Source organism: Camarhynchus parvulus, chromosome Z (genome assembly GCF_901933205.1).
Source record: "Camarhynchus parvulus chromosome Z, STF_HiC, whole genome shotgun sequence".
Taxonomy (NCBI): domain Eukaryota; kingdom Metazoa; phylum Chordata; class Aves; order Passeriformes; family Thraupidae; genus Camarhynchus; species Camarhynchus parvulus.
In genome coordinates this window covers 59197195-59213671 of record NC_044601.1, presented here as the reverse complement: position 1 = coordinate 59213671, position 16477 = coordinate 59197195, and the positions used below count along the sequence as shown (strand labels likewise).

The 16477-nt window shown below is 39.2% G+C and overlaps 1 protein-coding gene across 3 annotated transcripts in view; it reads left to right on the top strand.

Moving 5' to 3' along the window:
- Positions 1 to 16477, top strand: part of RAI14 (retinoic acid induced 14) — an 86753-nt gene that overhangs the window by 64686 nt on the left and 5590 nt on the right. For 2 of the 3 annotated variants that reach the window (XM_030969522.1, XM_030969523.1), the window contains exons 4-15: positions 604 to 692; positions 2426 to 2490; positions 5971 to 6028; positions 6224 to 6294; positions 7646 to 7752; positions 9947 to 10125; positions 10716 to 10744; positions 11674 to 11760; positions 12466 to 12552; positions 13234 to 13294; positions 13612 to 13730; positions 14241 to 15752. In XM_030969522.1, the coding sequence (XP_030825382.1) occupies positions 604 to 692; positions 2426 to 2490; positions 5971 to 6028; positions 6224 to 6294; positions 7646 to 7752; positions 9947 to 10125; positions 10716 to 10744; positions 11674 to 11760; positions 12466 to 12552; positions 13234 to 13294; positions 13612 to 13730; positions 14241 to 15752 (2464 nt within the window). The remainder of the gene's footprint in view (positions 1 to 603; positions 693 to 2425; positions 2491 to 5970; positions 6029 to 6223; positions 6295 to 7645; positions 7753 to 9946; positions 10126 to 10715; positions 10745 to 11673; positions 11761 to 12465; positions 12553 to 13233; positions 13295 to 13611; positions 13731 to 14240; positions 15753 to 16477) is intronic. The other variant, XM_030969524.1, reaches the window with a different exon arrangement.

The following is a 16477-nucleotide window of genomic DNA, read 5'->3' as shown; positions in this document are numbered from 1 at the left end:
TCTCTTAAACATGTCCAAGAGCCTTCCAGGGATGGTAACACCCCCAGCTCCCTGGGCAGCTTTTTCCAGTGCTTGACAATCCTTTCAGTCGAGAAATTTTTCCTCATGCCCAATCTAACTTCCCCTGCTGCAGCTGGAGGCCATTTCCTCTCATCCTATCCTGAGTTACCTGAGAGAAGAGACCAACCCCAGCAGGCTACACCCTCCTGTCAGGCAGCTGTAGAGAGTCATGAGGTCCCTCCTGAGCCTCCTTTTCTCCAGAATAAACATCCTCAGCTCCTTCAGCTGCTCGTCATAGAACTTGTTCTCAAATCTTTGCCAGCCTCGATACCCTTCTCTGGACATATTCCAGCATATCCACATCTTTCTTGTAATAAGGGTCCCAAAATGAACACATTGTCTGACCTGCAGTATGGAAGTATGACTACAAAGTCTTTTTGATCTGCCATCTCACTTCCAGAGCTGTTATCCTCCTGGGAGGAAATGGAAGGATGCCAAAAGATCTAAGGACAGGGAGGAAAGAATTTGCCAGTGTGAAGTTAGTGAATGAAAGAGAAAAGATATTTTAATAATAATAAAAGACATGTAAATGCTCTCTTCCAGTTTTCACCTGGCAGCCACGAAAGGGCATGCAGAGTGCCTCAGGATCATGGTGACACATGGTGCAGATGTGACAGCCCAAGATGGTGCAGGTATGTCTCTCTATACCAGTAGCATGGTACACTCAACTTGCTTACATAGTCATTGATGTGCAGAGTGAAGACACAGATTTGACAACTTTGCTTTTCCCCACACACCCTATAGGATAAGCAGTTGTAACACATTGGGCATATTTGCTTTCCTGCACAGAGAATTCAGAATCTAAAGTCCTTAAAAACTTTTGTCCTAATGCTATAAATTTCAGTGTTTGTAGTGGGCTCCAGATATAAAATATTTGCTTGATTTTTTAAAAATTGTTATTTTTAAGTGAAAAAAAAAAGAGAAGAAAATAATTATCCTCCCCACCTCTTCTTACTATTACAGGTTGCATCAAGATCTTCAGTTTTACTTTCATGTTTATCCAAGCTATTAATCCCATTAACTTTACAGGAGTTGCAGTAAGACAATTCTTCAGGATTATGACACAGTGAAAACAGCTGATACAGGCCAAAACAGAGCTGAGAGCTGTTAAGTATGATGTCTCAGTTCTCAAAAGTCCTGTGCTTAATTACTGCTCTGCTAGGAGAATGATGGGAGCTGAATTTGAAACTGGCGAACTCTTCTTAATAGATTTCAGTCGTCACATCTTCAGAATCTGTGCCCAGCATTTTCTCTGGCTAGCTGAGCCACCTGGATGACCTGTCAGCATTCTGTCTTTCCAGTAATGATCTGTAATTGCTGGGCACATGAGTTCTGTTTTGCCACTTACTGCAGCCTGAGGGAATCTCTGTCATATGTGGGAATCATTTGCCACTCTATATAAAGAAGTGTCTGTGATAGTGGAAGAAGCATTCATATTTTATGTAATGATAAGGGAATATACGTACCTGATGCAGACTATAATTCCAAATTCATGCTTCACCTTGCCTGATGAATTATTGGTCACTTGGGTAGTAAAATGTTGCCTGCCTACTTCCACCTGAGAGTGTCAGCCCACTACTCTTCAGTGAAATCCTTCTATGTGAAAGTCACACCATTTGCAATGAGAGCTTCCTGTCACAAATGTCTTTGTCTTTATTGAGTACTAAATCCTGGGTCCTTCTTTTCTTAGTTGCATGGATAATTTCTGCTTTTGTTGTCTTGTCATAAATTTTTCAGATGCTCTGTAAGATGAAGCGGGAGGAGAGACTTCAGTATTTCATCATAAATCCTTAATCAGTAAATCATCATGAATTCAGTGAAATGAAAACCAATGCAGACCTGTGTTTGATAGGGAATAGGAAATCTGTGAGGTGCAAACCAAAGCAGGCCTGTGTTTGAGTCTTCTATGTCTACTTCATGGGTGACACAATATATTTGTAGGTGGTGAATTTGGCAGGTTTTGCTCTTGATGCTGCGTACGTTTTCATTGCCAAATAGCAAAAATCATGACACCGACAGACGTCCTTGTGCAAGGGAGGCTGTGTAATACTGGAAAATTGTTTTCTAAGAAACATAATGTATAATTTTAGACTTGCTTCTTCCTAGGTGTAGTCTGACACAATGTTTGTGTCATTCCTTTATATGAATTAAGACTTTAAGATTATTCTGTTACTTGCCTGAACAACAGGTAGTAAAGACATTCTGCTTGATGTAGGTTTTTACTTTATTTTCTCTACCCTTACTTTTTATGTGTTGTGATAGGAACAAGACAGATAATTCAAGATTTTTCCTTTGACATGGAAGGTTTTATTCCTGTGCTTTGGCATGATTGAATAATTAATTTGCTTTGCTTTTATTCTTTTAGGGCACAGTGCTTTACATCTTGCAGCAAAGAACAGCCACCCTGATTGCATTAAGAGGTTACTTCAGGTAAAAGAAAAATCAAATTAACTTTGATTTTTGAAATTTTCATTTGCTTTCATTACACTCATTTTATGCTAATAATCTGCACCACACTTCTATACTGTTCTATCTCCTTGGCATCAAGAGAGGTGCATCAACTCCTTTTGTTTAAAGGAGTTAAACAAGTTTTTGTTTAACTCCTTTAAACAAAAGAGTTTAAAGACGTTGTAGGCACTGTAAATGGATGAAATAAAACAGTGTCTCTTCCCTGAGTGGTCTGGAAATACAGTTTTCTAGATAGCTGACATAGCTTGGTTGGGTTTCAAGTAGTTGTAGCTTCAGTTTAACTTCCTGTGTTTTGTCTGTGTGGTTGGACAACTTGGAATTAGGATGGTTAAAGAGTTACAGGGGAAAAAGTTTTTCACTTCTGGGGGGACTCTGATAATGTTCCACTGGAATGCTTTCTGTCTGTTCACCATAGAAACATTTTCAAGTTTAAAGTAAAAAAGAGATGAAAACAAAGTAGTTTAGATCCAAAAATTGTATGGAAATAATAGAATCTTCAGTGAAATGAGGTAAAGGACAGTGAGGGGTTAGAAAGGGGCATTGAAAGAACGGGGAGAGAAAATAAGGAAGTGAAGATGAACAGAAAAGTCTCATTATGTTGAAGGTGAGTGTTAGTAAGCAAAGACATTGTCCATCTCAGCTCCATTTCAGAAATACAGGTAAATTTTCATGGTGGTGATCAGAGAAACAGAGCAGATTTTTCTAAGTTAGGAGTTATCAGATCTCAGATAAAATAATGAATACAGACTGAGAATACAGATGAAATAATGATTAACAGCCCTGCTGGAACACGATGGTGCAGATAAAGAATGGATCCTATATCCCAGCCTCCAGATTGTTTTTCCCTGGTTGCCTCAGGGCTCTCCAGTTGTCCGGGGACTGACCTCTGTCAGTGTCTCTGACAACGCAGGGTCCAGTTTCACTGATTCCCACCTCCACACCCCTTGCAGGCCCTCTGCCCGGGGTTATCCTCAGCCCCGACCCACGTCGCCATCAGGCCGTGGCTGCTGGCATCGCAGGCAGCTCAGAACCAGCCGGGCTTAACACCAAGGAGCTGCTTTTGTTCATGTTTTTCTGCTTTCATTTCAATATACAGGTTTTATAAATACATTCCTAAGTGCAGACCTGTTGGTGATATCCTCCAGTAATTCATGCTCTTAGGATTATCTTCTGTGGACCAAAGACTGTGTGCAAGGAATGTCTGACTGGTGTTTAGCTAAAACAGGCTGAATAATTATTTTAGACAGGCAGAATCATGACATTTTTGTTACACGATGTAATGGTCTTTGTGATCCTGTTTTCCTAGATAATCACAGGTGTGTTGGAGACAGTGCTGCATGTAAAAGTCAAAAGTTACAATGTTTGTTTTCTAGAAACTAAAGCAACCAACTATCCAACAAAAAGCTTTGAAACTTGTGAAGGGTTTAGAGAGCCACTCCTGTGAGGAGCAGCTGAGGGAGCTGGTGGCATTTAGTCTGGAGAAAAAGAGGCTTAGGGTAGACCATATCACAGTGAGAAAAGAGGAAATGTTGCACCCAGGGAGCTTTAAGTTGGATAATAGGTAAATTTCTTCACCTCGAGGGATTTAAGAGATGTGTAGATGTGAGACATGTCTCAGTGATTAACTTGGCAGTACTCGGTTAATGGCTGGATTTGATGATCATGATGGCTATTTCCAACCAAAATTAACCTAGGTTTCTATAATACTCTCTTTGCTGTAACTAAAACAAAAATCTTCTGTACCGAAAAGAGCCTTCATAAGGATTTGAATTTTTTTTTTCATTACTACTTATATTGCTTTGAAGTCTAGATTGATCAGTAGCATCTGATAATTGCAATACAACAAGATATAACTGGATTGTTGGTGCTTATTTTTAAAATGCTAATGATAACCCTTACAGCATTTGACAGTGGGCCCATGGGAACCTCATGAACTTTAACAAGGCCAAGTGCTGGTGCTGCACTTGGGAGAGCCAAACGTGTCCTGGGCTGCATCCAGAGCCCCGTGGGCAGCAGGGCAGGGAGGGGATTCTGCCCCTCTGCTCTGCTCTGCTGAGACCCCCCTGGAGCACTGCATCCAGCCCTGGGCTCCCAGCACAGGAGGGACAGGGACCTGCTGGAGCTGAGACAGAAGAGGGCCATGAAGGGGATCAGAGGGATGCCTTGAGAGGCTGTCTAGGACAGAGGGTGGACAGTGTTAAAGGAATAAAGTAGGGATTTATTAGAAAGGGCTTCAAGAGGCAGTACAAGAGCCTGGCCAAGGCTACACCCAAGATGGACAATGGGTCACGAGCTTTCATTTTTATAAGTTTTGGTCCATTTACATATTGGGGTAGTTGTCCCATCACAGCTTCAGGTTATTAAGTCCCATCTTCCCAGATTGTTCTCTTCAATTTGCTGTTGTTTGTACTTTTTGGGCCTGAAGCTGCAACGGTGTCCTTGGGCATCTTGGAAATCCTCAGAATAGGATTATTTTGTCTAACTAAACTGTGAAGAGAGCTTGCTAACACTTTATGTGGAGTTCAGACTTATGAGCTAATGCAGTACAGAATCTGGATAATATGAAAGCTAAAACTTAAGTCATCAAGAGGGATGGAGCACGTCTGCTGTAAGGAAAGGCTGAGACTGTGGTGTTTAGCCTGGAGAAGAGAAGGGTCCCGGAGACCTTAGAGCTGCTTTTCAGTATCTAAAGGGGCCACACAAGAAAACCAAAGAGGGAGTTTTTACTTGGGTATGTCATGATAGGACAAGTGGCAGTGACTCAAACTGCAGAAGGATAGGTTTAGATTCAGTATTAGGAAGAAATTCTTTACTGTGAGGCACTGGCACAAGGAAGAAATTCTTTACTGTGAGGCACTGGCACAGGCTGAGCAGAGAAGCTCTGGACGCCCCATCCCTGGCAGTGTTCAAGGCCACGCTGGATGGGGCATTGAGCAACCTGGTCTAGTGGAATGTGTCCCTGCCCATGGCAGGGATTTGGAAGAAAATGATCTTTAAGGTCTTTTCTAATCCAAACCTTGGCATGGTTCTATGAATTGCAGGACAAATTGCCTTAGGACATGGTTGCTTTAGCTTTTACATTAATGTTAAAAAAAAATCTGAGGCAAAAGAGATTTTATTTACTGATTTATTTATTACTTTATTTATTTATATATTTATTTGCTTTTTTATTTACTGACTTAAATTACTCTGAAACGATAACATTTTTAGGGACAATTCTCTTAACCATGAGGATTTCCTATGGCTTCAGTATAAGTTGGTGTGAAGACAGGAAATACCAGATTGGTAGAGAGAGAAGCTGTACCTTCCTTCAGTGTTCTTCACTGAAACGGCACATAAATCTTTTGGCAAAGATGTTAAACACTCTGTGTATATAAAACATATGTTTTATTTTCTTTGTATTTCTCTAATTGCTTTTTTCTCCTTTTCCTTATTGTGCAGAGTAAATGCCCAGCCGACACCACTGACAATTCTGGGAAAACAGCATTACATTATGCAGGTAACTTCTTTGATGAAAGTTTGTACTGTTTTGTTGTGCTTGATACTTCTAGCTTATCAGCCTAGAAATTCTTTCTGTACCCCACTGTAATGCTGCAGTATTGCAAGTGGAAGTGTGGGACACAAATTTTGAAATTGGGGTTTAATGGACTTTCACAGTTGTCTTTTTTTTAAATTTAATTTTATTTTGTTTTAGCTGCATGTGGGTGTCTTCAGGCAGTTCAACTTCTGTGTGAGCACAAATGTCCCATTAACATCAAAGATTTGGTATGTACCTCCTCTCCTGTGTGTACTGCAGATCCTTCAGAACTTTTATCGCCCTCCTTCCATGCGTTACCAAGCTCCATCTCGGGTGCAGTAGTTGAAAGCAATGCTGTTCTCACGCTTTCAGGGTTTCTCTGCTGGAGGAAGTTCCTTTTGCAGCTTGCCATTGCAGAGAAGTGGAAGCACTTCACAATCTGATACTGTAGTGGCAGGATTTGCTGATTGTTGAGACATTGGCACAGGTAGCTAGAATAAATTCTTACACATTCAAAACATAATTTAAAAGTGTCCCCAGGAGAGTTTGGAGAAAGCCCAGTATGTGGCCAAGGGCTGCAAAATGCTCACAAAGCCCAATCAGAGCATGACATGCCTGAGGGGAACAAATATACCTCACACATTCCAAAGGCTCAGAGACACTACTGTGAAATGTCTACAACCAACCAGGTCTGGCTTTGGGAATGATGCCTGATAGAAAACCTAATGAAAAAAGAAAGGAATCTGTAAAGCACAGGCCAGGCAGAAAGTGATAAAGGTATTCAAACTTGTTTGGTTTTGGCTTTGGTCTATATCTAGTCTTTCTAGCAAAAACAAATATGTCACAGACATGGACATCTGATCTAAGATTTCAGCAGATGCGTTTTAAAGGCATAAAAAGTTTGTTCAGTTTTAAGGCTGTAGGAGTATCTTAAAAATGTCCTGAGCTATATCATGCCCAGGTAGGAAAGAGAGAGACCAGCCTCAGAGGTGCATGACAAAATGATAAGGAATGATCAGAATTTGGGTAGTGGACCTAACTGGGAAATTCCACTTAGCTACTAGTAAAAAAATAGCCTCACCTTGAAGGTGCTCAAACACTGGAACTGGTACCTAGAGCTGTGTCTTTACCTTTGGAGATGTTTAAAACGTGACTGGACAAGTCTCTGAGCAATGTGCTGAAACTTAAGTTTGCCTAGCTCTGGACTGAGAAAGAAGTGGGAGAAACCCCAGATATCTCTAAAGGTGTCTTCCAACTGTTTTGTTCCATGACTTCATGAAATGTTGTATTTTTGCCTAATACTTTGTTAAAATTACAATTTTTTGTTGTGGAGCTATGGAAAGATATTTTGTATTTTCAAAATAATTGTGTTTTAGCGTTGAACAAATAGCAAAGGGAGTAAAAAAGCAAGTTCCTACTCCCTGTGTTTTACATCATCCCAAGCAGACTAGAAAGGAATTATAACACACTCAGGAAAAATGTGCTATTACCACCTCGTTTTTGCTATGTAAAGGTAAAATTTGCAGCTGACTTTAAATCTCAGTGTGCTTTTGTAAGTGTATGGAATACTGTTCATAGATTCTTTATATGCATTTCTAGGATGGGAACATACCTCTGCTGCTTGCAGTACAAAATGGTCATACAGAAGTCTGCAAATACCTTCTCGATCATGGAGCAGACATCAACACCAGGGATAAAAATGGAAGGTACAGCACATTAACATATTGATTCTTCACCAAAGCTGACTGTCACATGAAGATTTCTTCTCAAATCCTTCCCAAAATAGTTGGTGTTAGGTGAAATAATGCTTTCTGTACTAGACATCATATCCTGATTGCTGAGAAGGCTTACAGAATTCTGATTGAAGTAAAAGATGAAGCAGAAACTGTGTGGCTATAAAACTAATCTGCCTGTAAGATTTCCCTTGGGATACCAGAACATTTAAATTATTTCTGTACAAATATGATTGATAGCACTCACCCACACATCACTTTCTAAGTATCCCAGTTTTAAATGCTGCTCTCTTCTTGGAATGAGTTAATACCGCCAACTTAAATCCTTAAAACTGCTACTTATGAGCAAAACCTGTGAGGGTTGCTTTTTCTGCCATAATGCAGACACAGCAGCAAGAAAAAAAAAATATAGTAAATCTCTATAGTGGAGATGCTGTTCTTTAAGAAGGTGCCAATTGCAACATCCTTGTAGTGAAAAATGCACTTGTTTTGATGATACTGACAAAGATCAAGAGTCTTAGAAAATTATAGACTGTTTTATAAACAGCTGGTTAAATTGTGGAGGTAAAGCAGGATACTAACAAGACTTGGCACTTATATTTCACAGCAATTTTGATTATTCTGTTCTCTGGTGGCACCTGTGAATATAAGACTGGGCCCTAACTTGTTTTTTATCAGTCCAAAGTTCATTAGAGCGCTCTTTATTTCCAGTTGTCTGAAGAAAACCCCTTTGTTTTCTGTCAATTTTCATGGCCTCATTGATGCTTTGAACCTGAGGTGCTGCACACTCTGGGGCCTCTGCCTTCCCCTCGCTCTCCTGATGTTTAATCAGCAGACAGTGTTAAGACTTTCTGCTTTAATTGGATGAAGGAGTTTCTGTCACAGATAGGACTCCCATTTTTGTAATTTTTTAAGATAGTACTCTATGTAGAAGCAACAAAACATTGTAACATGGAATGTGCTGGTTTACTTCTTGCTTTAATTGTGGTAAGGGGAGTGACTAGTCCTGTGCCTCATGTTCACAGAAGTAGTTAAGATTTTACTGAAACAGGAGAAACCTCACTGGGAGAAGAGAGGGATAACCTTGGAAAATGGCATCTCCAGATTCCTATCCTGTCCAGACTAAGTGAATTATTTTGGTAATCTAAAACCATCCCTGTGACTTTGGAGGTGTTATCCAAGTTATCACTCACCACTACTTTTAGTACAGTACTGCAACAGCATCACTTTTCCAAGTGACTCACCCATTACAGGGAGGGTGTTTAATTCATTAGTGAAACTGTTTTCTTAATACTTAGCAAATATTATCACTGTAGTAACTTTTCAGCATTGTATCTACATTGAGGAATGTATTTGGCAGTAAAGTTGGCCAGCCTATTAGACGTGTTTTCATGCTGAGAAAGGAGAACTGTGCCTGAGCAAGAAGGCAGTATTAGAGCATGCTTAAAAGGTGAAGTTTTCTGTGTGTTTGTAATTATTCTGTATGTCTCTTTTGACCCCTTCAAACAATTGAGAAAAGCAGATACATGTTAGGAAAAGATTCCTTCTGTATGCTATGCTTACTCTCGGAGCTATCTATGTGCAGCTGCCCTGTGTAGGAAAGGGAATTGTTTGTGCTCTCATGAACTCCTCCTTTTCTTTTTTTAGGCTGACAGTAGCACAGGATTTGAGGTCAAACTCGTTTCTTGGACTCACTGAAGATCTTCTAGATTTAATTGTCTTTTTGATTGAAACCTGTTTGTCTGTTTTGTCTCGAACACAACATGTGGAGGAGAACACAACATGTGGAAAGAAATAAAGGTTTTCATGTTGTACCACCACTGTAATCAGAGTGTAGCAATGAGATTTGTTTGTCTGACTTTACCCTGCAGCCATTTCTATCTATGACTCTCCTCTCAGCCTCAGGAAGCCATATTTAGAAATGTTTGCAGACCTGTATTTGCAGCTGGAGTGTATGAGGAAGAGGAGGAAGAGCTGGCAAGTGTTTGTTTGTAAGGAGAAAGAGAAGTCACGTTTGGTGACATACCAATAAACCTGCTGATGGAATTTTGGACTTTATTGCACAATAACAGTCACAATATTTTTTTCCCTGAAGAAATGAGTTGCTAAAGAGAATGCCTTGACACTTGCTGTTTGTGTTTTGTTTTTGTTTTATTCTCTTCTTCAGAACTGCTTTGATGATGGCTTGTGAAGCTAGTAGCCTTAACATGGTGGAAGCTTTCCTTAGGAGAGGTGCAGATGTCAGTTTAGTAGATGTCTTTGGACAGAATGCTCTGCATTACGCCAAGCTCTCTGAGAATACAGGGATCCAGAATCTCCTGTCATCAAAGATATCGCAGGACGTGGGTATGTGAGAGGGGCTGACTTGCACTTTGTCACTTCTTGATTTAGCATTGAACAAATTTACTTAAAAGTGTAGCCTGAAATGCTGCAAAAGCCATTTTCAAGATTATCTGGCTGAGACTTACCAAAAACTCTTTGCTGTTGATAAAACCCTGAGCAGGCCAAAAAGAGGTGTTTTGGAGAAAGACAAGTTGATGTAGCAGCATCGTGAAATTTTGCATAAAATTTGGAAGGGATTCTCTTTTATACATAGAACACTTCAGTAGAGGGGTTGGAGAAGGAACTAAAGTAGGCAGAGCATTTTATGGTCAAATTACAATGGATTTCTGAAGTAGGAAATTTAATGCATAAGAATGGTGCAAGACTTGTCATGATTCTTCAGGTTTTGTCTCAAAATGAAACCAGACAGTAGCAGAGAAGGAATGTGATTGGATTGGAATTTGCAAATTGTACTTTTCAGGTGTCAGACAGGAATTCAAAAACCAAACCATTTATCTATGGTATGGGAAGCAGAGCGGAGAGGTGGGTTACAAATAGAAAGTAATTCTTCCTTTAATAACTTCTCTTTATTCCACTTCTTTTCTGCTCCACAGAGGCAAAGTCTCCAACAAAAGTGAAGCAGGTATTTGTCCTTTTGGTTTTGAAAATACTCTGACTCTCTAGACTTGTAACATAACAAAAAACAGTAACGGAAGTGCTAGTAAGTGTCATTGTGAGATGGGTTGCCATGACTACCATGTAATGGAAAAGGTTTTTCTTGCTTAGGTAAGAAATGTGTTTCAGTCAGAACACTACTTTTAGGCTTGGCTTCTCTGTGTAACAGCAGCCAGCACCCTTGGTGAGGGGAGGAAAGGAGGAGCAGTGTGTATGTGCATGTGTGCTGGGATGATTCCTGCTTTCCTCATATGTAGTGCGGGAGCTTGGCTCTTTGAATTGCAGAAAAGAGACCTAGAGAAATTCTCTCTTTGTAAAACACAAAATTAAGGGTTATCTCTGGTTTTGCTGGAGACCCCTTCCTGTGACAATCACGGCAGATTTAGGCGATTCAATGAGTTTCTTACATTTTTTATTCAGTGTCATATCTTGGAGTGCAAGTAGACCTTGTAGACCTGCTGGTGGCTGGGAAGTAGACAAGGGTGCAATGCATTGGTCATTCCTTCTCTGAGTGGGTTTTTTGGGGGGCTCAGGCAGAAGCTGGTGGAGAGGAAAGATGGTAGCTGTGAAGAACGGCATGACTGGGCTGTGTGTGAATGGAAGTGTTTTAAGGTCACTGGTGCTAAACCTATTGTCAGCTTCTGCTTTTTCACTAAATCTTGTTTGTTTTCACTGAAGCATGGTTTACAAGGGAGCAGATTCTTATTGTCAGGCATGTTTAATATCTTTGTGTTAGTAGAGATGTGGTCTTTACCCAGGGGGAAAAAGGCACTGCATGAGCTGCTAAAGTTGATATTAATGTGGGATTTATTTTTTATATTTTTTTATTAAACAACTTGCTCAGACTTTACTAACCAAACTAACAAACCTACCTTTTCTGGCTGGTGAAACTTTCAGCATGATCAAGGCTCTAAATTAAGTTCAGAAAGAAGTGGAACTCCAAAAAAACGCAAAGCCCCACCTCCTCCTATCAGTCCTATTCAGGTAAAGAAAAGACCAATTTTGAGATGCTTTTAGGGGATATAAAGCATTTTGAACATTATTAGAGTTATGTGGGCAGGATTTTCTCTGTCACTGTTACTTTATATGCCTGTCTTACCATGAGTGCTTTTCCTTACATTAGGATGACACCATGAAAGCTCATGTTGCTTAGATTAACTAAGCAATATTGCTTAAAATACAGCATGGTCCAAGACACTACTGCACAAATTTTACTGTACAATTGCTTCTTCCAACTAAAGTTGTTGCTCTTGGGCTGATTTTAATAAGTAAATGATGTGTTCTTGATATTTTAGTTATACATATATATGGATATATATTATTATGGGCATATAAGCATATCAAAATTAAATACTTAACTGTGTCTTGATACTATATAAGTCTATTTAATAGTTAGGCTTAATCTTAAACCAGAATGTAACCTGTGTAACAACTACACTTCTTATGTAATAATGATTCAGAAGGGCACTAAATAATTAGGTCTGTTTTCTAAAAGTAGTCTAGAATTCTGACTTATATTAGTGCAGGTAAAAGTACTCTTTAATGCATGTGTATGTATGTGTATATATATATGTGTGTATATATATAGATCTACACATATATACATAAATATATGTATGGGCACATGTTAGGGAGGTACCTGTATGTGCATGTGTGTATACATACCTATTTATATAAATTTTTTTACAGGTTAATGATTTGTCCTCTCCACACTCATCAACTTCAACTCCCATGACTGGAAAAGGACAGGCTTTCTTTGCTGATCAAGTGTGCAAGGTATCAGTGTTCCGTTCTTATGAGCTTAGAGAAGGAAAGTACAGGATCTGTTTTGCTTGATGTTCTATTTTGATGACTGCAGAGTCTCCTGTGACTTAATTAGCTGAAACAAAACCAAATCCAAATCTATTTTAATGCAATTCATAAAACAAGTGTAAAGATTACTTGAATGTGTGAAAAATATGTACCCATAAATAGTCATAGGTGAGTTAGTGTTTAGAAGTAGGGTTATGAAAGTATTAACGTTCCAAGAATTCAATTTCTAATATCAGCAAAGTGCATGGAATTGGGCAGTGCAAAAAGAGACCATTTTACCAAAAGATGTCAGTGAAAGGGTTGAGTATGTTCTGTCTGATCTTTACCTTGTGTTGCTGAAGATTTTTTTTAAGCACATGTCAGTATGTTGCTATTACTTATCACAGGGTTTGTAGTCTTCCAAACTATTTACAAGATGCCTGTGTTTCATTAGTATTTAATGGGAATTGGGCAATGGAACTTAATTGGCTTTAGCACACCTTGAAATACTGGACACGTGCTACAATTAAATAAGACCTCAGAGATAAAAGACATCCACTTGGACAGGCTTTATCCAGCAGAATCTATACTGTCTGTAGTTGTTTTTGGTGAACTGTCCAGCTTTACATCTGCTTTCTGTGAAAATGTTCTCTTTTGATGTCTTAGCAGGAGGAATTCAGCTCCTTTCACAAGGATAATAAAGACAGACTGAGTGACAGCACAACAGGTACACAATTAATCCTTATCTCATTAGGTATTTTAGGTGTCATGAAATGCTGAAAACCTCTGTACCTTTCTACTTAGAACATGAGACACACTAAGTATTGAGAGTGACGTTTTGTAATTCCACAAGCAGCTCCCCACCAAAACATCCTGCTTCTATTGCCATTAACCTAACACACTTTGGGGAGTTTGTAGGAACAGTTTGCTTGCTCATTGAATTTAGTAGTCATGGGAACAAGCTGTTTAAATGTTGGAATAACTAACTAAATAGCGTTTCAGCTTTTTGAAACCTTTTGAATCTTTTTTTTTTTCCTTCTGAAGGTGCTGATAGTTTATTGGATGTGAGTTCTGAAGCTGACCAACAAGATCTACTTCTGTTGATGCAAGCAAAAATTGCCTCTTTGACATTGCACAATAAGGAGCTGCAGGACAAATTACAGGTGTCATATTTTTGTGCTGTTCTGATGCTCTCCTAATCTGCTAGGCAGAACAAAGAGCTGCTTACTCTTTTAAAGAGTTGTACTCTGAAGATCTTTTAATGAGCTTTGTTGGTAAGGTCATGGAAGCACTCTGCCCCAAAGGATTAAATCAGTGTTTTGATCTTCTCACTTTTTCCATAAATTACTGAATAACTTTGTTTATTATGATAACTACATTCTAAAATATGTTAACAGTTGTGCTAGAAGAATTTTAATTTGCATAGCTTTGATTATTAGCTTATGGAGCTCAGCCCAGATTTTCAGAGGAGCTTGGCACTTACTGCCTTCTCTCACTGTAGATGACTAAATGGGAGCAGCTGATTTTTGAACTTCTCTAGAAGTTTTTCCATGGCTCTTTCATCATCTGTCTCTATAGGATGTAACAATACTTCCTTGCTTACTCTATTCTAAAAAAATTAGAATCATGTACTTGGTTTTATTGTGCAATTGTTGGTGGATTTTTTTGGACAGGAAAGAACACCTAAAGAAGGGGATTCAGCTGTAGAATCTTATTCATCCCAAACACAGTTTGAGCAAACAGCAGAGAGACAAAATGAGTTCTTGGTGCAGGAGCTGAAGCCTACATTAAATGCCACTCAAATCCAAGAAAAGTTGACAAGCCCCAGAGAAGTAAAAATAAAGTACCTCCAGGAAGACTTAAAGGATGTGCAGAGAAAATTAGAGAATTCTGAAGCCAAAAGAAAGCATGTGGAAACTCATGTCCAGTCTAGAGTCCCAGAAACAGATCATTTATATAGCCCAGACATTTCAGAAAATGGTTCTGATCTTAATTTGAAATTCGAAGAAACTCAAAACAGGCATGAGGAAGCTGTGAAAGAGATTTTGAATATACAAAGGCAAAAGAAGCCAGGTCTTGTTTCCTCTGAAAGTGAAGAAACCAGTTCTGATCTGAGTATGTTGAAGGTTACATATGGAGAAGTTGAAGCACTTAAGCAAGAATTGAAGAAAGCATTGGAGGAAAGCGAAAGACAAAAAGAAAAAGTGAGAGAGCTGCAGAAGAAGTTTGAAGACAGAGAGCAGAAGATGGCAGGAAAATTGTCTGTGGAGGAGTGTGAGGAAATGAAGAATTCCTATTGTTCAGTTATTGATAACATTAATCAAGAGAAAGCATTGCTGATTGAGAGGTACAAGGAAGGGCAAGAGGAAATTAAAAGGCTACAGGACAAGCTGACAAATCAGATGCAGTTGGAATCTAGTCCTGAAGCTGGAGAAAGGAAAGATGTGATGCACAGAACGATAGATGATCTCAACAGGCAACTTAGTGAATTGTCTCAGTTGTACAAGGATGCACAAACAGAGCTTGAAGACTATAGGAAGAAAAAAACTCTAGATGATATAGCTTCAGACTACATTCCTAGAGATGAACATGAGAAACTGATGGAGGTAACAAACTCTTTGAGATACAAAGCAGAAAATGAGTTATCAGAAATGAAATCCCAGTACACAAAAGTGTTAGATGAATCAGAAGAACTCAAGCAACTGTTAGACATTCAGAAGCAAAACTCTTTGCCAATTACTGAACACCGTCAGGTAATCAATGCACTCAGAAATACCATAAAGGAGATGGAGGAAGAAATAAATGAGCTGAAACGACTACTTAGCAACAAGGAAAATGAATTAAGAAACTTGGAAAAGGAGTTACTGGAAGAAAAAGCTGCAATTAATGAAGCCATGGTACCCAAGGCCACCTATGCAAAGCTCCAGTCCTCACTAGAGGGTGAAGTTAGTGCTTTGTCATCCAAACTGAAGGATGTAATCAGAGAGAAGGAAAATATATCCTTAGATGCCATGAAACTGAGAAATGAAATTTTGCACCTGAAAGAAGCAAAAGAAGGTATGCATACTCTGCTTGAAGCAAAGGAACGGGAGGTGACTGATCTTCAGCACAAGTACCACCAGGTTCAAGAAGCTCTTACTGAAATGAAAAACTCATCAAAACTAGAAGAAGATAAAGACAAAAAGGTCAGTGACTTAGTACAGTGGAGGGGTAGTGTGAGTTCAGAGGGCAAAGTGTGTTTACTGGTGCATGAGTGCCCTAACAATGTTGGTTCAAGTACCTTCTGAGTGCATTTCCCCCTCTGAAAATCCAAGTATTGAAGGCAAAGGGGTTTTCTCTATGTTTGGCTTTGCAGTTGGTTTCCCTCCCCTGTGGAGATAGACACAATCTTTCAATGTACCTCTTTTAAGTTCTTAGATTGGGTTCACACTATTCAGGCAGCTGAAGTCAAGATTTACAGCAGGAAGATATTCCAGAGGAGACAAGAAAACAAAGTATCAGGAAGGAGCAAGAATTCAATGGTAGCATATTATTACATAATCTCAACCATAGCATGATTTGACTAATTTTCCTCTGCAGCTACCATATCCATCACTACAAATTCCTTTATACAGAGCTGTGCATTTTGGTAGCTGTGAATAGCTGGCCTGTGTTTGGCTCAGCAGCAGAATTTGTAAAGGTGATAAATGCAGCCTTTCTTGTTAAATATTGTTGATGTTCAGAACAAGGAGTGCACTTTGAATAGACTGGACTAGGATGGGGAATAGAGGAGCATTGTAACCCTTTGCTTACATGACATCTCTGTTTGTCCCTAGAGTTGATTTACAATTTGGTTTTCCCCACTTCTTAGATTTAGGTCGCAAATAACTCAAAGATACACAGGAATACAGTATGCATAGCATCTTTTAAT